The 23507-nt window shown below is 42.8% G+C and overlaps 1 protein-coding gene across 6 annotated transcripts in view; it reads left to right on the top strand.

The window, feature by feature from the left end:
- EPN1 (epsin 1) overlaps positions 1-23507 on the top strand; it is a 1407891-nt gene that overhangs the window by 1108199 nt on the left and 276185 nt on the right. For 4 of the 6 annotated variants that reach the window (XM_044080699.1, XM_044080709.1, XM_044080688.1 and 1 more), the window contains one exon: positions 1734-1835. The exons of the other annotated variants lie outside the window; for them this stretch is intronic. In XM_044080699.1, coding sequence (XP_043936634.1) covers positions 1734-1835 — 102 coding nt within the window. The remainder of the gene's footprint in view (positions 1-1733; positions 1836-23507) is intronic. 6 annotated transcript variants of the gene reach the window in all.

Genomic DNA, 23507 nt, shown 5'->3' with positions numbered 1-23507 from the left:
TCTTTTAAAAATTTATAAAACCCATTTTTATATATATTTTTAAAAAATTTTACATATTTTTACATTTTTACATTATTTACCTTCACGTTATGTAGGTTATCATCATGTTACATTCTAGTCGGGTCATGTGTGTACATTGTGAAATAGGATCCTGTTTTTAACTTTTTTACATACAATAATATTTTATATTTTAACATTTACATATCTCTTTATTGTACTGACATTGTAATGGCTTTTAGTGGGGTTGACCACTATATTAGTTAAGTATTATAGTTCTTTTGCATATTTAGTAGTAGTACTTTATTGAGAATTCCAGCACATTAGGTTGTTGTCATATTTATAATAGTGTCATGATTATATTTTATATGTTATATTTTATATGTCATATAAAAGTTTTTAACATAGACATGTAAGTTGAGGAAGGGTTATATAGTGTAGTTGCATTTGCATGTATAAGTTAGCTATATATATGTTTTCAAAGCATCTTTTAAAGTATTATCAAATGGATTTAATTATTCAATTATTGTTAATTGTTGCGCCAAAATTTGGTATAAAACAGAGCTACAACAGTAACTCATTGGTTCTGATGAAATCTGGCATGGACAGATGAAAGCGCTTAACCCTAGTTGATGCAGTATTGTACGTGAATTTGTTCGAAGAGCTGAGTGGAATAAATCGTGGTTTTTTCATTCTATTGGTGGAGATTCATCATTTATTTATCACAGTCTATCTTTTACTCATCTCCGCATTGCTCGAGTCACCAGGTACTGGGATCAGATACTTGTGTAGTTAAGTGCAAAGTTGACAGGGCATCAACTGGTATAGAGTACATTTTCCTATTCTGCTAGTCATCAGTTGCTGTTCTGCATCGGTAACCACTGCCGATGCTCGCAGTATTTGTACAACAGCGGTTTTTCAAGGTATTTTTGGGCTTTTAATTTTTCTTCATGGTTCTGTGCCCCTGAGGTTAGTATATTTAATTAAGTGAATGGGGAGTTGATCTCTGCAAAAACGTATTTATTTTGTCTGAAGCTTTCATTGATCTGTGTTTTGTCCTGTGGAAGTTTCGTCTGATGTCTTGAGACGTAGTGGAAACACATGGGGACTCGTATGCTCATATTCTTGTCAAGAATTTTTGCAATTGCACACTGGATTTGTTTTGTAATCCTGTAGAACCAACAGAAATTAATAGTTTCACAGCTGTTACAAAGTTTGTGATGGCACATTTATATTTTGGCTGGTTATAGAGATGTAGACAATGTCTTCACTGTTGCTGCTAGGAGTAGAACTGAAGGCAGCTCTGATTTTGGTAGCTTTGTTTCACAATTCGAGAGAGTAGTTTGAGTTGAGGACCATAGATATTTTAACAGCCTAGGAACATTCATGTTCGATAAAGTCAGTAGAGCCCCATTTTAATACAGCTTTTTTTTCCCTCTGCCCATTTAGCGATCAGTCTGTAAAATACAGTTTCTGCCCATATAGTGATCAGTCTGTAAAATACAGTTATGCTGTGCCATCGGTGATTTGTGATGTTATCACTGGATGAGAGGTAGCTGGCCTTGTATACCAAATTAGATGCAACTTAGCCATTTAGCAGTTGGATTAATGTGTAGAGTCAGCTAAATCGTACCTAACCTTGCATGCTTTTGTGTTATTTAAGCAAAATTTCTCGTAGCATATTGTGACTGTGTTAACTTGTTCTTTTTCTACCATTCATATTTTTAAATGTTTAGCAAATGCATCCTTTGATCCATTTGTGGCCCCGGCTGGTAATGATGAATTGTCTGAGTTTGATAGCCTGAGACCTACCATTCCCAAAACAGGAAGTAGTACAGGTTTGGAGAGTTTTATAGCTCTGTTTTTTTCATACTGCATGTGCTCGTGCATGGCAGGTGTTGGCTTTCTCCGCTACTGCTTCAGGTATTCTGGATAGTTCTACTCACGGCTTTCTAGGTCCATTAACTTCCACTTTTGATTTGTTTTGAAGCCCTTATTTTGTTTGGCAAATAGATTTGGCTTGCCAGACTCAAAAAACTCCCTCTACAGATTTTACAGGAAAGCAAGGTAACCTGCTTAATCTGCTCTCCTTTTCATTCTTCCAAAGCGTGACTCAGCTGCATGCACTAGATTTCGGTCCAACTCTCAAGCTCTTCTACCCATAATTCCCTGAGCCAACAGTACCCCAGATCTTGTTGGCTGCAGTCTCGCACGGACGTGGATCCTTCTCAGACTATTAAATTTGACAGTGTCTTTGCAGTTTTTCCAGCTTTTTTGTAAGTGGTTATGCTTTTACTATATTTCTGTACTACTGTATCCACTCTCCTATCTTTTCTAATATACGAGTTCAACTCCGATCTCAAACTTTATACCTTGATAACTTTTTTTCATACTGGTTGTTCGCCTCTGAAGTACTATAGCTGGTGCTTGTCTTTTTCTACCTTTAACTTTTCTGCCCTTTAGAAGGTGTTCTTCTGCCATTGCTGGTAACAAAAAAAAAAAAAAAAGGTCTTCCCTCTTTGTTCTCTAAAGACTTTTTTTTTTTCAGTATAGCAGAAAAAGATAAACCAACAGGATTTAAAAAGTGCACTTCTTGTGTGCCTAAGATTCCCAATTCTGATGCCCACAGAAAGTGCGTCTAGTGTCTCAGAGCAGCACACCTCAACACTAGCTGCTCCATTTGTGCTACGTTTAATTCAAGAGCTCTTAAGTGGCAGGTGCATTAAGTTAGTTCTTAAGGGTTTCTTCCTCCTTCCCTCCCCTTCAGTGGCTCAAACCCCCAGCAAGTCTGCGAAATCCTCTTTGGAGCCCAAGGAGTTTCATAAGAGATCCTCCACCAGTTCTTCTATTTTGGTTTCGTAGTCATCACACTCTCCTCAAACAATCCAGAAAACTTTGCATCCACTTTCAGCAGATCCTAAGGAAAAAAAACACTTGAATCCTTCACTCTCTGATCTGATTGCCATTCCACCAAAATCTCCTTGAATCCCCTCACCAGGATTCTCAATGAACGAGTGTCTCTTCGGATGCATTCTTCTTTTCTTCAGGGGACACAGTGTGTCTAGACCACAGTCAACCACCTTGTCCATTAGCTCCTCCAGAAGTCCTTTAGAAGCTGATCTGGATAGAATAATGAGGAAGTTCTTCAGAGCTTAGATTCAGATGGGGGTTATCCCATCTCCATTTCCCATCAGATCCGCGAACCTCCCATCCCATGTTGTAATGTCTCCTCCTCCAATCCATCCACCAGTTCCAGAACCTTGGATCCAGGAGTACCAAGAATGTTGGTGCCAGATCAGAAGGTGATTAGGTCTTTGGCCTCCCCTAACTTGTTCCACTCCGGTCCATTGGATCGGGATGAGTCTCAGACCCAAAGCCTCTGCACTGGATCCAGGGGGTTGGGATCCACTCAGGTGTTATTGGAGCCATCCATGCCCCTTGGAGCCTTGGCATTGGACAGTTTGGATCTGACTCTTTCTTCCAGGCACAGATTTGGGGCAAGGTTGGGGCCTGGCAGCTCCAGTGTTTTTCCCAGGTCCATCGGCCTTTGAGGTAGAGGAGGGCTTTTTCTTGACTGGGGGATTTGACTGCTGTTTCATCCTTCTCCCTTCAGCTCTAAGCCTATCAGACCTACTCCACAGGGGGCAGCTGGTACCTTCTAGCATCCAGACAGTTTGCATTGAGGAACTTCATCTGTTTGGCTATCTCTCCAGATCTGGCTGGAGAAGTTCCCTGAAAGAGAAAGTGCAAAAGAAGACCCACAGATTCCCCTACATAATCTCTCTCAGAGAATACTGACTTCAGTGAAGGGGAAGGGTCCCTCTGATCTCTACCGGATGACATCTCATTCAGAGACATCCTGGAAGTCCTTAAACAGAAAGGTGGATAGTCTTCAGATACTCCTTCACCAGAGGAGTCAGTTTTTCTGGATGCTTTTGTTTCTAGCCCATCTAGGTCTTGGATTACTCCCCCGGCAGGTGAGCTTGTCAGTTTAATCTCCCGTTAGGTATAGAAGAACTGGAGTCTGTTGAACCAGTTCCCTGATGCCCAGACAAAAGTTTGGCACCCCCAAAGGACAGACATCACTGAAGCAAACAAGTTGTGGTGACAGCCATGAATAAAGAGCTTAGAGGAGCAAAGTTCCTCTGTTCATCCCCCTAATAGTGTGTCCAGGGCATTGGATGAGTTTGGAAAACGCATATTTGTTTCACTGACCTTTGACTTCAGGTCCCTGTATTTAGTGGACTTAACAAGATTGTAGAGGGATTTGGCCAAAGAAATCAACAAATCCTTGAGCCGATGTCTGTAGATGACTACAAAAGTTTCTCTTCAGAGCTGGCCACTCTCTTGTCCAGTGCATCTATGAGATTAATATCCAGTGCTGCAGAGGGTGCCTTATGGGTAGCCATTCAGGTTAGCCATTAGAAGACATGCCTGTATATGATTGTGACTTTGTGGAACCTTTCAAGTCTTCTTTCATCAGTACTCCCTTTGATGGAACATCTCTAGCCTTTCCATATTAAAAAAAAAAAAAAAAAAAAAGCTTTCCCAGAGTGAGCATGGTGGAAAAGACCTTGTCTGTCATAGGGATATGCTTTTCTACCCCTCAACCATCCTTTTCCCGGAATCAAATAGGAGTTGAGAAAATGTGGTTCCATAAATCCCAAGGACCTTTCCAAGATTCACAGGGGACAACTCCTTCAGATGCAGTGGCAAATGGAAGACATCCTCGTGGCAGAGGAGGCCTGCAAAACCTGAGTTTGTAGGATTCTTTTTCAGATAGCTGCTGAAGGGTTGCCCAATTGCTCATCCCTGGAGGCAGTTGGGGGTGCTTGTCTTTGCACCCAGCCCCCTGGTCCTCATTAACAAAATATCCTTGGGTGCTAAAAATAGTATCCAGTGGTTATTTCATACCATTTTTCTAGATTTCCACAAACAAAAGAAGAATGTTTTACGACATCCCACCCAGTCAGAGAAAAGCTGCTGCTCAGGAGATTCAAAAGCTGCTAGGCAAGAGAGTCATCCAGGATGTCCCACCAGACCAAAGAGGATTCAGAACTTACTGAAGACAGGGGACCCGGGACCAGTTTTGGTTCTAAGCAGCCTGAAACAATTTGTGAAGAAGTAAATGTTCCAAATGGTCATGATTCACTCCATATCACATCAAGATGAAGAGATGATCCCAGAAGTTTCTGTGCTTTTGCCTGGGAGCTAATCACTATTATTTCAAACCCCTACCCTTTGTTCTTACCACAGCCCGAGGGTGTTTAGTACTGTATGGTAGTAGTAGCAGCTCACCTGAGACTGCAGGGATTCTGAGTGTTTCCATACCCAGATGGTTATCTTCTCACCTCCCCAACCAAGCATCTCTTAGAGCAGTCCAGGAACTATTTGTTCCAACTTTGCAAAAAAAAATTGTCATTTCAATCAACACCTCGAGATCTTATTTACAGCCTGTACAAAGCCTGGAGTTCATAGGTGCCCATTTTTTTTTTTTATTTTACATTTGTTGACTGGGCTAGTCTAGCTGGATACATGTCCATTTTCAGTAGAGGCCCAGGGAGATGAGCTCCAAGCAGGTAAAAAGAGAAAAAATACAATACTTAAACAAATACTAAACAAAAATACAATGCTTAGAAAGTATTTAAATTGCAATACATTGGAGAATTAAACCTATTTGGAAAGAAAAAAAAATTCTATTTAAGTAGAGTGGTATAGAGTCAATAAGATGCAAATAAGTACAGGTATACCCAAAGGTCTGAAGATATTAATATTAGGCAAAAGAAGGAGAGAAGGAGACAAGAGAAAGGTTATAGGAGAGAAGAAAAAAATGCACTGGCTAGTATATGGTTGGTTTGCCTAGAAAATTGTTGCAGAGGGGACAAGGTCCAGAAGTAAGGGTTAAAACAAGATGAGAAAGATAAGGGGAGGAAGTAGGATTCAGTCTGGTTTAGAGCAGGGACAAAGCCAGAGAATTTTCAGATGTTCTTTGAGGTTTTTTTTGAAGAGAGATGTAGATGAGAGAGATGTGAGTGTCCTAGGGAGCTGGTTCCAGATTTTGCCCACAACGTTAGTAAAAAGTGAGTCACCTGTTATATTAGATTTAACATTGGAAATTAGTGACTTATTGGCTGAGCGAAGTGTTTCCGTATTTTTATAAGGGGAGATCAGGTTAGTAAGGATAGGGGTATTATTTGGGTGGTAAAGAATTTTTTGTATGATCACTAGTTGATTATACAGAAGATGGTTTTGTAGTTCAGACCATCCGAGCTGTTTAAGATTATGACAGTGATGGGTTCTAAAAGGGGTGCCTGTGGCAAATCTGGCTATGTTGTTATAGCTGGTTTCAAGCTTGCTTAGATTGTTTCTTGATAGATTGGTGTATATAGTGGAAGCATAGAATAGGGTAGAAGTGAGGTAAGTCTGGGCAATGGAGGTTCTATTTTGTGGAGTGAGGTAGGGTTTGATTCTATACAGGGAGCCTAGTTTTTTATTAACAGTTTGAATAATATTGTTGATATGGTCTTCTAAGCTGAGTTTATTATCTATGGTAATGCCAAGGAGACGTGTAGTAGTATCAGGGGAAATAGTTCCATTATTAGAGGTAATTGTGAAGTAGATCTCTGGTGACTTTTGGGTAGGAGCAAAAAGCAGTACTTTTGTTTTTTGGGGATTTAGGAGGAGGCAATGATGGGTAAACCAATTTTCAACAGTATTAAATACTGTTTGAGTGAGGGTTTGAAGAGAAGTTGATGACTTAGTACAGATCAAGGTCGAGTCATCGGCATATTGTATACAGGTGGCTTTAGAAAATACAGTATTGAGATCATTTATAAAAATTGAGAAAAGAAGAGGGCCTAGGATAGATCCTTGAGGGACTCCAATGTTTATGGGTAGAGGTGTAGAGAGAGTATTGTCCCAGAGCACTGCTTGTTGTCTATTTGCAAGATAGGATGTAAACCAGCATATTGCTTGTGCGTCAAGAGATTGGGCTTTTAGTACACTGATCAGTAAGTTGTGGTTCACCATATCAAAGGCTTTTGATAAGTCAATGAATAGTGCAGAAGATAGAGCATTATTATTTCAATTCCTGTTAATACAGTCTGTAAAAGTTAGTAGGGCGGTAGTTGTACTATGAAAGGGCCTGAAGCCGTGCTGGCAGTTGGCTAGTAAATTATTATGGAGCAGATGTTTAAGTAGTTGATAGTGAATACATTTCTCCATTATTTTGGCCAATGGGGAGAGTAATGCAATAGGTCGAAAATTAGAGATATCGGTGGAATTGCCTCCTTTATGTAAGGGGTTAATGTGGGAGACTTTCCAAATGGATGGGTTGTTTCCTTATATGATTGTTCGGTTTATAAGGATGGATATGGGATATGCAATGACTTTGGCTGCTATTTGAAGGTATTCAGCTGGGAGGTGGTCAGCAGAAGGGATACAAGGTGTAAGTTTTTGTCTTTCAAGTCCCCCTGTATAAAACCCGCTTTGGTGCGGCTTTGCGCGATTTTGCGCATAGCGCCGCATTGGGCAGCTCCGCTTAATTGGGTTTAAACCATTCTCGGCTCCACAAAGTCTCCTCTTCACTTTTTCCCTTAGAACTGATCTAGTTCTCATAATAAACACCCTATTCCTACTCTAAAGCCTGGCACTTGCTCACTAAAGCAATTATATAAATCAGCACTAAAAAATTAAAATCACTGCACCCTCACAAACTCCCCTTGAATACCTTGTTCCCCATTGGCCCTTTTTTTTAATTATAAAGGAATTCCCAATACTATTCTCGCATGTCCAAAGGTCAGTTGTCAATCTCCTCTCCGGTCCAGCTGGTGAATCTGGGAACCTTGAGGCAATGTTACAACTGCCTCATGTACACAGACAACACTCTCCTCCTCCCAACAAATTCCAACACATGTGAGAGATGCAACCATATAGCTAAGCTCTCTCAACTCAGTACTGGCGTAACCAGTCAGGAGGAGAAGGAAACCGCACTCACTACAATTCCAGTCTCGCATAGACCTACCACGACAGCAAACCAAACACATAAACACACAAAAACATACTCGGAGACTCTAAATAAAAATCTGCCTAAGCAGCAGAGACCTCCAAAGCAGACACCCAAGCAACCACTACCCCAAAACAAAATACATGCAACACATAGCTCACAAAGCCAGTGTGCCGAACAGTCACAGCCCTTAAGGCTAAAAAACACACCTGATACACTTGTAATAGGTGACTATCGTCAGGCACACTGACGTCCCGCTCACCAGGCTGAACAAAGAGAAGGTCACGGTGAGCTGCCTGTTGGGCGCTAGGATCCGCCACATAACACAAGCACTCAGGTCACTCCAAGGCAAGTACAAATATGACTCGGTCATTGTCCATGCTGGTGTGAATGACCTGAGATGTACCTCCCTGGACTATATGAAAAGAGACAGAGGAGCTCTCTGAGCATGTAGCCCAGGCCGGTATGACCCTGACCTTGAGTAGCATCTTACCCTCACCAAGAATGATGCCACACTATGAAGACAAGATGATCAATTTCAACAATTGGCTTAAGTATTGGTGTCATTCAAAGGGGATCCAATGCCTGTCAGCCTGGGATGACATGCTCGACAAGCCATGATGCTTCGCTAGGGATGGCTTGCACCTGTCACCCCTGGGCTTTCAGATATTGGCAAAGGCTCTTGCTACCCCCATAGTGTCTTTTTTAGGCAAGGCTCAAAAGACAAACCCACCTCCATAGGTATCACAAGGGATAAGAAACTGAGTAATGTTACTCAACGCCAGAAGTCTAAACCTCAAGATGCACACACTCGAAACTCTCCTTAGCATGGAGAACATCAATATCTGTGCAGTAACAGAAACCTGGTTCAAGGCTCCCGAGAGCACCCCAGCACGACCAGGTTATACATCATACCATGCTTTTCGGCCCCAAAACTTGGACCGAAACACAAAAGGAGGGGGAGTATCAATATTCGTCAAAGATACCCACACCTCCAGGTTGGTGGCACAGCACGAAGCATCAGAGACTATCCATGTGCAACTAACAGTGGGTAAAACTGCCTTCCAGTTTATAGCCTGCTACAGACCACCCTCCCAAACCCAGGAACCCCACTCGGCATTCCTGAGAACACTGTAAAATATGAAGGTCTCACCAAACACCATTATATTGGGCGACTTCAACTACCCAAACATAGACTGGGAGCATTACTCTAGCTCCAATACCCTAGCCCAAAGGTTCCTAGAATTTATAAACTCAAATGCTATGGAACAACTTGTTACCACTCCCACAAGAGGGGAAAACATACTGGACCTGATCATAACCAACATGGGGGCTCTATGCTCCAGAAGAGAAGTGTATCCCTCACTGGTAAGATCAGACCATAAACTAATCGTACTGGATATTCACATCCCGACCCCACCCCCTGACCAGAAAACCACAGTGAAAAACTTCTCTAAAGCAAATTTCACACTCCTCAAAACCGAGGTGGAATCCTTCAAAGCCCCCGGGCCTGTGGAAAATACGGCCCAGACCGCAGAATCCTTTATAAACGCATTCTATGAACACCTTCAGGAATGCATGGATCATGCAATCCCAAATAAAACCAAGACCCAATCCTCCAAAGGCAGGTGTCCTGTCTGGTGGACCCCAGCCATAAACAAACTACACAATAGAAGGAGGAAGCTACTAAATGATAGAGCAAAATCCCAAAAAGGGAAGACATCTCTGATCAGTATTAGCAAAAAACTACGGGCACTCATAAAATCGTCTAAGGCCAGCTTCGAGAGAAAAATTGCACAGGACAGTAAGGATAATCACAAGTCTTTCTTTAGTTATGTTAGGAACCTGGGTGGGAATTGCCAGATATGCTCAGAATTAGTCCAAAATGACAAAAAATACACCAAACCCACAGATATTGCCAACATCCTTGCTGACAGGTTCAGCGCAAACTCCCCCCCCCCCACCAAAAGGGCAAATATCTATCCCAGCAGAGTGCTGCCCCCCTGACATCTCAGATACTCAGGTAAGAGCCGCCCTCTCCAAAGCAAAAAACACAGCATCAATGGGAACAGACGGTGTCCCGGGCTGCGTCCTACATGAACTCCAAGAAGAGCTAAACCCAAACATAAAACTACTGTTCAATCTCAGCCTTACTACAGAATATGTACCCAAAGAGTGGCATACAGCAACAGTGGTCCCTCTCCACAAAGGTGGTGCCTCAACAAATCCTGGAAACTATCGCCCCATAAGCCTGACTGGCTTTGTCTGCAAAGCTATGGAAAGGATCATCATGGACCTCATAAATAAAGATATTGGGGACCTACAGACACCGGATCGTACCCAGTTCGGCTTTAAGGGCAGATCCTGCCTCTTAAACCTGGTCGATTTCTTTGAAACAGTCACCAAGGCCATTGACGAGGGGAAGGTGGTCCACACAGCCTACCTGGACCTCGCAAAAGCCTTCGATACAATACCCCACTCGGGCATTATAGATAAGCTCACCAGCTTAAATATAAACCCCTATGTCACTAGATGGGTTGCAAACTGGCTCAAGGACAGAACCCACATGGTTAGAATTGCTGGAGCCATGTCAGACTCCAAACCAGTTACAAGTGGCGTCCCACAAGGCTCAGTCCTGGGAGCTCTCTTGTTCGGTATATATTTCTCGGAGGTACAGGCCAACACGGAAGGACTGTGGCTGACCAAGTTTGCAGATGACTGCAAACTAGGCGCCATAATCGACTCTCCAGCCGACACAAGCATCCTACAAAAGGGCCTCATAGAAACAGACAACTGGTGCCAGAGCCATGGTCTCAAGCTAAATGCCAAAAAGTGTATAGTCATCCCCTTTGGCAAAAACAAAGTGCCCACAAATTACCACATAGGTGGTAATCCATTAAGTACAGAAGAAGTAATTAGGGACCTGGGGACCCAAGTTGATAGCAATCTCATTTGAAAACCACGTGGCCAAAGTGGTTAGAAAAACATTTTATATAGCCCATCTAATCATGAAGGGATTCACATCTAGATCAGGGGAGGTCATCATGCCACTTTACTCATCCCTCATTGGGCCCATAATTGAGTACAATGCCCCTTTTGGGATGTACCTTACCAGACACCTGCAGCAACTGGAAAGACCCCAAAAGTACCTCACCAAGAGGATCAAAGGGCACAAACAGATGGCATATGCTGCCCGGTTAAAGAAACTCCAGCTCTACTCAGTGGCATACTGCCTGCTCAGAGGCGATCTGTGCCTGATGTATAAAGCCATGTCCAACCCAGAATTAATGGACATGCTGTATAAAGCCATGTCCAACCCGGAATTAATGGACATGCTGCACCTCAGAAAATCCAAATCCCATCGAGCTACGTGCTCGAGAGACTTGAACCTCAGCACTGAAATAAATAGGACATGCTGGAGGGACAGATTCATAACCCAGAGGCTCCCTTCACTCTGGAATAAAATCCCAGTCCAGGTTAGGCAGAGTCCCTCATTGACTCTCTTCAAGAGGAATCTTGATGAGTGGATGGGAGATCGTAGGTTTACCCCGGGTAGCACTTCTTTGTCACTGTTAGACAGAGGCACAGTATACTAACCTCGAAAAAGGGCATAGCAAAATTCATTTAAAATGGGTGGCGAAAGCCAAACACACTCTGGCTAGGCTTATAAATGCCGTAGGGCAGATAGCCTAGTATGACCCTATGAACCTAGGAGTTTGCAGATAAAGGATGTTGGTATGGGTTGTATATGCAAGGAGGGCACCGAGCTGTTAGTGTTTTGGAAAGTTGTGGGGGAAGTTGGAGATAGTGTATTAGCCAATGTTTGAATAGTTTCAGTGAAGTAATTGTTGAAGGCATCCGCTATTTGTAAAGGATTATTATGGGGAATTGATGATGGGGCTGGAGTTTTGGTATGTCTTGGTTTGATTAGCTTATTAATGCCTGACCAGAACTTTTGAGGGTTTTTTGGGTGTGATGGAGGAAATAATAGTTTTATCTAAGATGATGTCATTTTTGGTTGTATTTCTTAGCTGTTTATAGTGTAAGTGGTCTGCAGAGCTCTTAGTGGCTCTCCGTTTGGTCCATATTTTGTTTCTTTGGAATATTTTTTCTCTGGTTTGTTTTGTGAGCCATGGGGCAACTTTGTTTCTAACTCGGGAAGAGCGAGGAGGGGCATGAAGATCTAGGATTTGTAAGAATTTAGTATTTAAGTAGGAAACAGCTTCATCTAGTTTTAGTTCTTTCAGTTGTGACCAGTTGCAGGCCTTTAGTTCTCTTTGAAAACTCTCTGCTTGAAAGTGTTTTTTTGACCGATAGGATGTAAAAGTGTTATTATTAGGACTATGAACCTTATGCTTTGTTATATAGGTTAGTACATGGTCACTAATGTCATCAGGAAGTGTTCCTGATATATAGGTTTCTGGATGACTATTTATAAGGATCCAGTCAAGGAATGTTTCTTTATTACTGGGTTTGTGAATTCTTGTGGGGTGTTTATTATTTTTGTGAAGCCATAAAGATTAATGTGGGTGTTTGGTTTGGGAGAGCTACAGGTAGTCCAGTCAATGTTAAAATCACCAAGTACAATTGTTTCTTGAGGTAGATGGGTGGAAAGGGTACTAAGAATGTTTTCCAAAGTGTTAATATTGTTTCCTGGCGGAATATAGGTACAAATGATGTAAATAGATTTAGATTTGTTAAGCTGGAGTTTGATGTAGAGTGTTTCTGCATTGTTATTAGAGGGAAATAGCACATTATAGGATGAGACTTGGAGTTCAGATCTATACAAGATGGCTACACTGCCACCCTTTTTGGAAGTACGGTCATATGTAAGGATGTTGTAACCAAGTGGGGTTATTTCTAGGTCATGAGTAGAGGGTTTCAGCCAAGTTTCAGTAAGGCAAAAGATATCAAATGCTTGCACCTGTAAAAGAGCATGCAATTGACTAAGTTTGTTATTAATGCTACGGATATTAAGTTGAGCAATTCTTAGAGAGTTAACTAATTGTATAGAGGTAGAAATACCATTGGATATTTGTTGTGGGTTACTGTAGAAAAGTTGATTTGGGCCAGGATTCGGATGAATATCACCATCTAATAGGAGCTGAGTGGGATGTTTTATAAAGGTCTTTATGCTTTAAAGTACTTGGGTAAGCTTATCTTACTGTAGAAGTAAATAACATGGGAAGATCTATGAAATCTTGGGAGTAGGTATGCTGAAGTAGAAGTTATGTTGCTATGGGAGAGGGAGCTGAGATTTATGGTTGGTAGTGTTTGTTGGTGGGGAGGTACATTATTAACTAGAGAGAAGTGTTCGTAGTAGGTTAAAGTATAGGGTACAGCTAGGAATAATAATGAAGAAATAAGAAGAAGATAGTTTTTATAGTTAGAGTTCTGTAAGAAGATCATTTGAGATAATAGGGTTGTAGTGTAATGTAAAATATTAGGTAGAGAAGATTACGAGTTATAGTATGGCAGAATAGATAAGTGGTGGCTAAGAGGGGAAGTATTAGTGAAGAGAGAGGTAGAGGAGCTGGTTAATTGGCCTCTAGAAGTAGGGAGGAGAAAAGTAAGGAGAGAGTTATCAGTGGGAGTGGTTGTTAAGTAGTGTAAGATGATAGGGAGAGTAAATTGATAGGTGTGGCTAAGGATGTTAAAGTGTAACAGCACTGTGGGCGGGTGGGATATGGGGGTAGGGTAGGGGAGCGGAGTGAGCCCGGAGGGGGAACGGAGCGGGCCAGAGCAAGTAGTGGTGGATTCAGCAGAGACAATCAGTGAGCACCATTCACCTAGAGAAAGACAGTGGAGGAGGTAAGTAGCTGCTAGAAGAGCAGGTAAGGTGTAGAAGAGAGGATAGTGAAGAGGGGAAACTATGAAGAATAAAGTCTAAAGTTAGTAGAGGAAGAGAAGAGTATAGACTATGAGCAGAGAAGGAGTAGAAAGGGGAAAAGAAGGCAACTGGGAATGTCCAAGAGGTAGAAGAGGAGGAATGCAGAGAACTAAGACTAGTAAACTATGAGGAGTGAGTAAGGGCATGAGGCAAAAATTACACACATTTTTAACACTTTAAAATTACACAAATTTAAACACAATAAATCAAGATAGATTCCTTTTCTACTCCTAGGCAAAATCAGGTTTCAGGTACAGCAGATTCTTCACCCTTCTCCTCCAGCCAGGCTTGTCCTTCAGGCTTTAGGTTTGATAAGAACATCCTTAACTTTAGCTCTGATGTTGTCAATCTTCATCTATTCTTGACTTGTGGGTATATGATTCCGATCCGCGGATCGATGTATAGATTGCCTCCGCCAAAATTCTCTCTAACTGTTAGTCTACCCACAGTGCCCCTCTCCACATTACCTCAGATCTCGTTTGCCGCTCTTGCAACAAGACGCGTCAGCCAGCTCCTCTCTCGTAGCTAAGTAAAAAAAAAATTTATATACTCTTTCCTTAATACTTCTCTTATTCCTTTTATTATTATTATTATTAAGTTTTAAATTTCTGGTCTACCCTTAGTGAGTGTGTAGTTGCCCTTTACTGTTGATATTTTTTCCCTCTATAATCGCTGGTAGTTTTTTCCCTCCCCCTTCTGTCCATCTTTACTGTTGGTAACCTTTCTACCCTCACTGGTAGATTTCTTCTTGTAGTATGACTGAATTTCTTTTTCTGTTTTTTTTTTCCTCATTATGTTATTCCTGTCTGCTCACCTGCACTTTTTATTCAGTACAATGGGGGAAAACCTGAAATCTCTACTATGGGCTTCAGACAATGTACTGAGTGCGGCAGAAAAATGCCGAACTGTGATAACCATGAATTTTGTGTGTATAGCTTGGGTGTCCCACACTTGTCTGTTGATTGTACAATCTGCCATGGTATCAGCAACAGAACTCTGGCAGAGAGGAAAAACAAACTCATTCTCAAAGGGCTCCTTAAAGCGCCATTCAAAGAAGTCTTGTCCAAGGCTGACCAGTCTCCTCCGGCCTCTGGATAAAAATCCTCCTGTTCGGTCCTGATGTCTCCATCGGCACAGACTGTTATGAAGCAAAAACATGCATTTGTAGGCTTCTGTTTGGACCAGAAACTTAAAAGTTCTGAAGTTTTCAGAAAAGTCTGAATCTTTGGCACTGAAGGCATTACCAGTGCCTTTGACACCGACCATGATAGTTACTAAATCCTTGACCACTACAGTTTTGATACCGGCACCAGTTGTTACTATGGCTTTGCCGGCATCAATACCCCCCATGGTACTGCAGATGGTAACAAAGCCTGATGTTTCCATCCAACCCAGGACCACTTATTCCTCCTCCTTAGATCCCTTTGTTGGACAACTCCATAGCCATTTCATGGAGAGTCCTGAGTAGTCTCCTGGGTTGTCCGTTTTCTCTACCAGAAGTCTCTCAGAAGTGGATATTGTTAGGTTGGTGGATCAGATCCTGACAGCCAGGGGTCTTCCTTCATCTTCTCAGCTACCTGTCCCCTCTGGTGCAGGGGGTTTCACCCATACGACCCCTTCTTATTCTCCTCCTCTGACCTCCTCACAGGCTTTGGAGCTTTCAACTTCAACTTTGCAGGTACCAATGACTTTGGCGCTGACAACTTTCTTGTCTTCGCTGAGTCTGGCTCTGACACCTTTGTTGCCTTTGGCACCATTGGGTCCCTGGGACCATGTCTTCGCCATCGGGCCCGAGGGGTTTGAGCCGGCGCAGTGTTTTTCTGTGGATATGGCCTTGCCTCTTCAGGCTGCACTGACAGAGGACCCATCCTCAATTTCAGTTTGTTAGGTAGGGTCTCTCAGGGCAGGGTATGACCTTGGTTCTGAGTTAGTCTGTCTTGGTTCCAGGCTGCCATCCCTCCACAGGGGGGGCCTGTCTTTCAAGCCATGGAAAGGAGCTTTGGCCACTTTCTCATCTCAGGTGCCTCCTGTGTTACCAAAGTCTCTCCCTGTGACCCCAGGCCTTTCTATTCTACTGCCAGCCCCTGGACAGTGAGCCCCAAGGTCACAAGAGTTACCTACTACAGGCGTCCCCTCTTGCGAATCCTGTTCGGACATTCCCACTGAAGAGCTTCCTCAGATGAGGTCAGGTAAGAGGAAACACCTTAATTCTCCTGAGAAATCCATCACAGAGGACACAGATTTCGATGAATAGGAGGGTTCCTTACGGTCACCATTGGAAGAAGTCTCCTTCGGAGACATTCTTGAGGACTAAACTAGAGGGGTAACTGGAAGCCCAAAGATCCTTCCTCTGAGGAATCCGTGTACTTGCAGGCCTTTGGTGCTCGCCCATCTACCTCCTGGATGATCCTGCCCGCTGACAGCCTAATTAAGCTGATCACTCAGCAGGCTTGGAAGGCTCCTGACTCTATAGAACCTGTCCCTCGGAGACCTAACAAGATTCTTTCCGCTCCAGAGGACCATCCACATGGGGCAAAGGGCTTAGTAGTTGATGCCATGGTGGTAACGGCCACCACCAAGAATGAACCAGCTGTGGAAAGTTCTACTGTATATCCCCTAACCGAGAGTCCAGGCCAATGGACAGAGATGTGAAGCAGATCTATGCATCATCAACCTTCTCTATCAGGTCTTTGAATTTTTTGGCACACTTTACTAGACTTCAAAGGGATCTGGTCAAGGACCTGTCAGATACCCTGATGGGAGCAGTCGCTGAGGGGGTCCAAGAAAAAGTTGCCTCCCAGTTACCTACACTGGAGTCTATTTCGAATTTGTCCATGAGAGTCATTGTGCATGCAGCCAAGGGTTGACCAGGTCAGCAGGTTCAGGCATTGCTCTTCGATGACATGCTTGGATGCGCCTGTGGAAGATTGTGGAACCATTCGTGTCTTCCTTCGTCAATGCTCCCTTTGATGGATCCTCTGTTTGGACCCAAAGTAAAGGAGACTTTATCCAGGTGTGAAAAGGATAGAAAGACTGTTTGTTGTGGGTGTATATTTTTCCACTCCAACAATCCTACTCCAGGAATCAAAGGAATATGGCAAGATGTGGTTCACAAAGTCCCAGAAGCCTTTCCAGGGCACACATGGTTTGGACATCCCTCTGGTCAGGAGGGAGTTAAAATGGAAGATGCTGTCCCAGAGGCGGAGGTGGTCTATAGAATCAGTGTTCCAGAGACCCGTTCTCTGGTCAACCTTACCAGCGCTCCTGAAAGGGAGGTCCTATTGCTTACCTCTGGAGGCTGTCAGGGGATAATTTTCCTTACACCCAAACACCTGGCGACACATAACCATTAATGCTTGGGTGCTAAGGATCATTTCTAGAGGTTATCTAATCCCTTTCACTCTTTACCCGAGAACCCTGGGAAAACTCCTTGATGATCCACCCAGTCAGAGAGATCAAGCAGCATTAGAGGTACAAAAGCTGCCAGAAAAAAAGTCATCCAAGAAGTCCCACCAGACCAATTAGGATCCTGGTTTTACTCAAGATTCTTTTTAGTGCCAAAGAAAACAGGGTACTGGAGACCAGTTTTGGATCTCCGTATTCTGAACAAATTTGTCCAATAGTCAAAATTCCGGATGGTCAACATTCCTTCCCTTCTTAGAGGAAAACAATTGGATGTGCTCTGTTGACTTTCAAGACTCATATTACCACATAAAGATGGGCAGCCGCTCAAAGTTTCTCCACTTCCAGCTAGGAACCAGTCATTACCAATTCAGAGTACTGCCCTTTGGTGTCACCACCACCCCCAGCGTGTTCACCAGATGCATGGCAGTGCTCACAGCACATTTGAGGCTGCACAGATTCCGAGTGTTTCCTTACCTAGACAACTGGCTCCTCACGACTTCATCTATTACTACAAACTGTGGACTTCATCTATTACTACAAACTGGGGACTTCATTATGGAACTGTCAAAACAGTTGGGCATCACTGTCAATCTTGCAAAGTCTCAACTAACCCCTTCTCAGGATATGGAATTCATCGGAGCTCGTCTCAGTACTCTTTGTGTGACATCTTTTCCCTTCCACAGGTTGTACAAAATAGTCGCAAGTTCACCCCCTTCTTTGCTCAAACAAAATTCCAGCTCAGCAGATTCTGCAGGCACTGGGCTCCATGGCAGCAGCAATCACATTAGTTCCATTGGCAAGATTTCACATGAGACTTCTCCTATGGCTACTTGCAAACCAATTGTGTGTTTTAACCCACCCTGTGAATCTTTTGGCCTTCACATCCAGCCGATGCAGAAACAACTTAGCCTGGTGGATGCAATCTGAGGAGATTCTTCTAGGCTGCCCCTTTGTCCCCTCATAGCCCAATCCCATAGTGACCACAGATGCTTCCCAGATGGGGTGGAGGGGAATTATCCTTGGAAGACAGTCCAAGGCACTTAGTCCCTCTCCCAGGCTAATCTGCATGTCAGTGTTCTAGAGCTAAGGGCAGAGCTTCTAGCATTGCAAGTGTTTCATCCTGCCTTACCTCATGGGAAACTAGCTATTCAATCAGACAAACGAGTCTGTGGTCTGGTACATTAACAAAGAGGGGGGAAACTTAAGTCCTATCCACTGTGTGGAGAAACTTTGAGTGTGGCAATGGGCCATAACTTCCAACTGCTTTCTGGCAGCAGCGCACATTCTGGTGAGTTCAGATGTGATTGTGGACAAACTGAGCAGATGCATCCTTATGCCTTAATGAGTGGTCTCTGAACTCTGGAGTAGAAAAGAAGATATTTCTTCACTGGGGCCAGCCTTGCTGCAACCTGTTTGCTTCACTACTGAACGACAAGTGCAGAAGCTACTTTGCCCTAATTCCCCCTCAGGGGAAGACCCCCAGAGAAGCCCTTCTCTATGATTGGCTTCACAGATCTCCTTTATGCCTTTCCTCCTCTTTTTCTCAAGAAGCAACTCAGTTGAGAAGCAGTGATCCTCATTGCACCTTACTGGCCTCGACAGATATGGTTTTCCTTCCTCTGACCTCATCTACTTCACAACTCATGGATTCTGGAGTCAGTTCCAGGCCTTCTGTCCCTTCCTGTGGGACTACTGCACCCCAGTCTTCAGACCCTCAAGCTAACTGCTTGGTTTCTCCGATTCCATTATTTGCCAGACATAATGAAATTCCTACTCCTGTATGATGCATTTTATTGGCATCCCATAAACTATCCACCAGGAGTCTCTACCATAGTAAATGGAGGAGATTTTCTATTCAGGCTTTTGATAATGGTTTGGATCCTTTTTCAGCTCCAGTAGATAGTTTTAGAGTTTCTAGCTACCGTTTTTGTTAAAGGAGCTTCTGCTTCTACAGTTAAGTTTATCTTAGCAGCCATTTCAAATTTCCATAACGGTATTGGTGACCAGCATTTAATCTCCCACAGGCTTTGTTTCTTAAAAGTACCATCCATTAAAGCCCCCTTTCAAGGATCCGCTTCCGCTATGGGACCTGACTATTGTACTGCAATCTCTTACTTTACCCCTGTTTGAACCTGCAGCTACCTGTGACTTAAAATGTCTTTCTTGGAAAACATTGCTTCTCATAGCTATCACTTCTGCGATTCGAGTCTCCAAATTAGAGGCTCTGTGTTCTAAAGCCCCTTATTTAGTTTTCCATAAAGACAAAGTATCACTCGGAACAAACCCAACCTATTTTTCCCAAATTTTTCTAATAAAGGTGATTACTGCCTGCACCTTCTCGATGTACACAAGCAATTACATTTTTATCCGGATAGAACTAAACAACTTAGACAATCAGAACAGTTCCTTTGCAAGTCCAACCGTGGGCAAACCTGTGTCTAAGGTTAGTCTGTCTAGATGGTTAAGGGACTGCATTTCCTTCATTTATATGAAAGAAAACTTAAGTCTCCCTATGTCATTGAAGGCACATTCTACCATATCTGTGGCAACTTCAGCTGTTTTCATTCTAAAGCTTCTACATCAGAAATTTGCACAGCTGCGATTTGGGCTAAACCACATACTTTTATTACTCATAACAAATTGGATATGATTTCCAGGGGGAGAGCCTCCTTTGGTTCTGTGTTTCTCAGGAATATTCTTCCATAGGGCCACCCAGGATCTAAGGTAGCTGGGGACTCTGTCCCACAAGTCAAGAATAGATTAAGGTTGACAACATCAGATAAAGAAGCTATGTCTTACCATAACGTTCCACCTATGTTGTCGATCTTCATCTATTCTTGCATCCCTCCTGCCTGTCCCCACCTTTGGATTTCTGGTGGAGTGACATCCTATCCTGGGTTTTTATTGTTGGGGATACCTTGGACAAGATTTCCGACTGGAGTGAGAGTGCCTTCTTCAGTATGATTGCAAACTCGGTCTGAGGTAATGTGGAGAGGGACATTGTGGGTAGACTATCAGCTGAAGAGATTTTTGGCTTATGAGAGCTGTTTATCAGTCAGATCAGTTCCAAGGATCAGAACCATACACCCAGAAGTCAAGAACAGATGAAGACTGACAACACAGATGGAACGTTATGGCAAGACATAACTTCTTTTTCCTCTGGCCCGCTTCTGTATATGTGTTCTGCAGTGGACTCTGGCTGTTCAGTGGTCTGTTCTGCATCAACCTTTGTCTTTTCCAGTCAAACGCCTTCAAATATGAAAGGATCATCTTTGTTGGTGGATTCACTTTGATGAATTTTACCTAGGCTGTCCTTTTATTCTGCCTCCTCCAGCAGTCACAGTAACCACGGATACCTCCCAGTTGCTGTGGGGGGGGGGGGGACAGTCCAAGGTACATGGTTCCCCCAAGAGACTAATTTGTGGTATTCTAGAGAGGAGTGCAGTCCTACTATAGTTGCATGCTTTTCAAGATCTCCCTCTAAACAGTGTTGTGATACAAACTTACAACATGTCTGTGGTTTGGTACATCACAAACATAGGGGAACCCAATCTTACCATCTTTGTCAAGAGGCAGTGAGTGTGTGGCAGTGGATGATCTCATCCATCCACTTTCTCATGGCAACACACATACCTGGGGATATCCAGTGTATTAATGGACAAACTCAGCAGGTCCATTTTGATGCCTCATGAGTGGTCTCTCAGTAAACAATGGCAGAGAAGATTTTCCTTTGCTGGGTTCAGCCTTGCTGCGACTTCTTTGCATCTCCCCACAACAAGAAGTGCTGCAGATTTTTTTGTCCCGACTCCCCCCTCAGGTGGATTCGCTGAGAGATGCTGTAGTTCACGATTGATCCTCCGGTCTCTTTTATGCCTATCCCCCATGATTCCAAAGTTCTTGCAGAAATCACTTTGGTTGAAGAGCTCATTTATCCTCGATGCACCTTTTTGGCCTCGTCAAGTGTGGTTCCCCTTCCTTCGGTCTCATCTTTGATATCCCCCATTGATACTGGACTTGAGTCCCGACCTTCTCGCACCACTCCAGGATGAAGCATCCCAATATTCTAGGCCTCAAACTATCCACATGGTTTCTCCAGTTCCACTGATAACTATACAGCCCGGTCTTTCTTCCCCCAAGTCCATCAAATACTTTTATCTTCCCAGAAAGTTTCTACAAGGAAGATCTGCAGGAGTAAATGGAAAAAAAATTAAATTTGGGCTCTTCATGAGCAAATTGACCTGTTTGACCTGTTCACTGCTCCTATATCTTTGCCTCTAGAGTATTTTGTAACTGTTTTTCAAGGTGGTGCTAGCTTTTCCACAATCAAAGTACAATTAGCAGCTATATCTAACTTGGCAGTAAATGCATCCTCTTTAGCATCTCCCAAATTGTGCAAGACCTTCCTGAAAGTCACCTTCTTACTTGGACCTCTAGTGAAAGACCCCTCACCTCCTTGAGATTTAACAGTTGTACTCCATGGGTTGACCCAATGACCGTTCGAGCCATCAGCTAAGTCTGCCTTAGTTTTTGTGTTGGAAAACCGTATTCCTGTTAGCTGGTGGATTTCTGAACTCCACACACTATCTTCCAAATCTCCTTACATTGTTCATCACAAGGACAGTTACCTTAAGAACCAACCCATTTTTTTACCTAAGGTAGTGTCTGAATCTAGTGTCAGTCAAACAATTCATGGGCCTCTCTTTTTACCAAACTTTTCAAACAAAAGAGTACATGCTACATCTCTGATGTGCAATAGATAACTATGTTTTTATCTATACAGGACAAAAGATTTCAGGAAATCAGAACAGCTGTTTGTTTCTTTCTCACCAAACAGACTAGGACCACCAGTTTATAAAGTTAACCCTTGCTAAATGGATTACTGATTGCATTTCTTTTGTATATACTCAACAAGACCGATGCCTATCCAAGCCTCCTAAAGCACATTCTACTATTTCCATGTCCACTTCTTCCGCCTTTTGGTCTTGAACTTCCATTGATGACGTTTGTGCAGTAGCTACTTGGTCTAATGCTCATACCTTTATTGCTTATTATAAACTAGATTTGACATCCAGATGCAGATCTGCATTTAGTATCCTTCCATGAGGGCCACCCAAGATTCATGTAGCTGGGGACTCTGTCCCACACATTGAGGAAGAATGAAAAGGACATCATCAGATATTAAAGTTATGTACCTACCATAACTATGCAACACTGTGTTGTGCATTTTTATTCTTTCTGAAGTGCCACACTCCTTTCCCCTTACTTATTCTTCTCTAGTGATATTATGGAACCTCTGTTCCAGGTTTGAGCCCCAGCTTTGCTGTTTTTTCCTTTTCTTGCTCTGTCTTGGGTTCCATAAGACAGCAAACTCAATCTGAGGTATTGTTGGCTCACTAGGGCATTGTGGGTAGAGGGAGGAGCTCGAGAGTTGGATATAAAGTCTAGTGCATACGTCCAAGTCAGATCCAGTACCCACAAGTTGAGGAAGAATGAAAATGGACGAAACAGATGCATACTTATGGTAAGTACGTAACTTTAATATCAAACACACACATGCACATGTGCAGCAGTCACACTGTTACTGTTTTGGTCCCACTTTTTGTGGTAACTTACTTGCCTTTCATTCAGAGATTACCATGTCTTCTTCCTGCAGGAAGTGATCACAAGGACTTTTCTTTTTCTGTCTGTAGCACTTCCGGGACTGTAGTATTTGAGACCCTGCACAAATACTCTGTGTGCAGATAATTTGGTTATGTGTTAGTTCTGCTGTGGCATTCAAATGTTTTCATGTCACCAGGCTGCACTCACCACAGGAATAGTTTATTTTCAAGTCCTGTGAGACATATATGTATTAAAGCACAGATGGATTATCTTGGAGTTTGGGGAATGCAGCATGATTTCGCAATTAACTGATAAGTTGTAATGGTATGTGTTTGGCATTAGCTAGAAATAAGCAAACGTATACCTGCATGTCTTATTTCCTGGCTGTGGTGTAGTTAATTTGTAACATTGTACAATACTGGACATTTATGGTATGTGGCATGGGAGTAGTTCTGACCTAAAGAACATGTGTAAGTGCTCTGGCTGGCAATTTGTACATTTCCATAAAGTTAGGAAGTTGTCTAAAGCACTGTACTAATTGCTTCTTATGTTTTTTTTTTTCCTTTTTTTGTCACGTCACAAATGTTAGCTAGGCTGAGTTTATTTTAT

This window comes from Protopterus annectens, chromosome 1.part1, assembly GCF_019279795.1.
Source record: "Protopterus annectens isolate FY-2018-M chromosome 1.part1, PAN1.0, whole genome shotgun sequence".
NCBI classification, from domain to species: domain Eukaryota; kingdom Metazoa; phylum Chordata; order Ceratodontiformes; family Protopteridae; genus Protopterus; species Protopterus annectens.
This window is presented reverse-complemented; position numbering and strand designations above follow the sequence as displayed.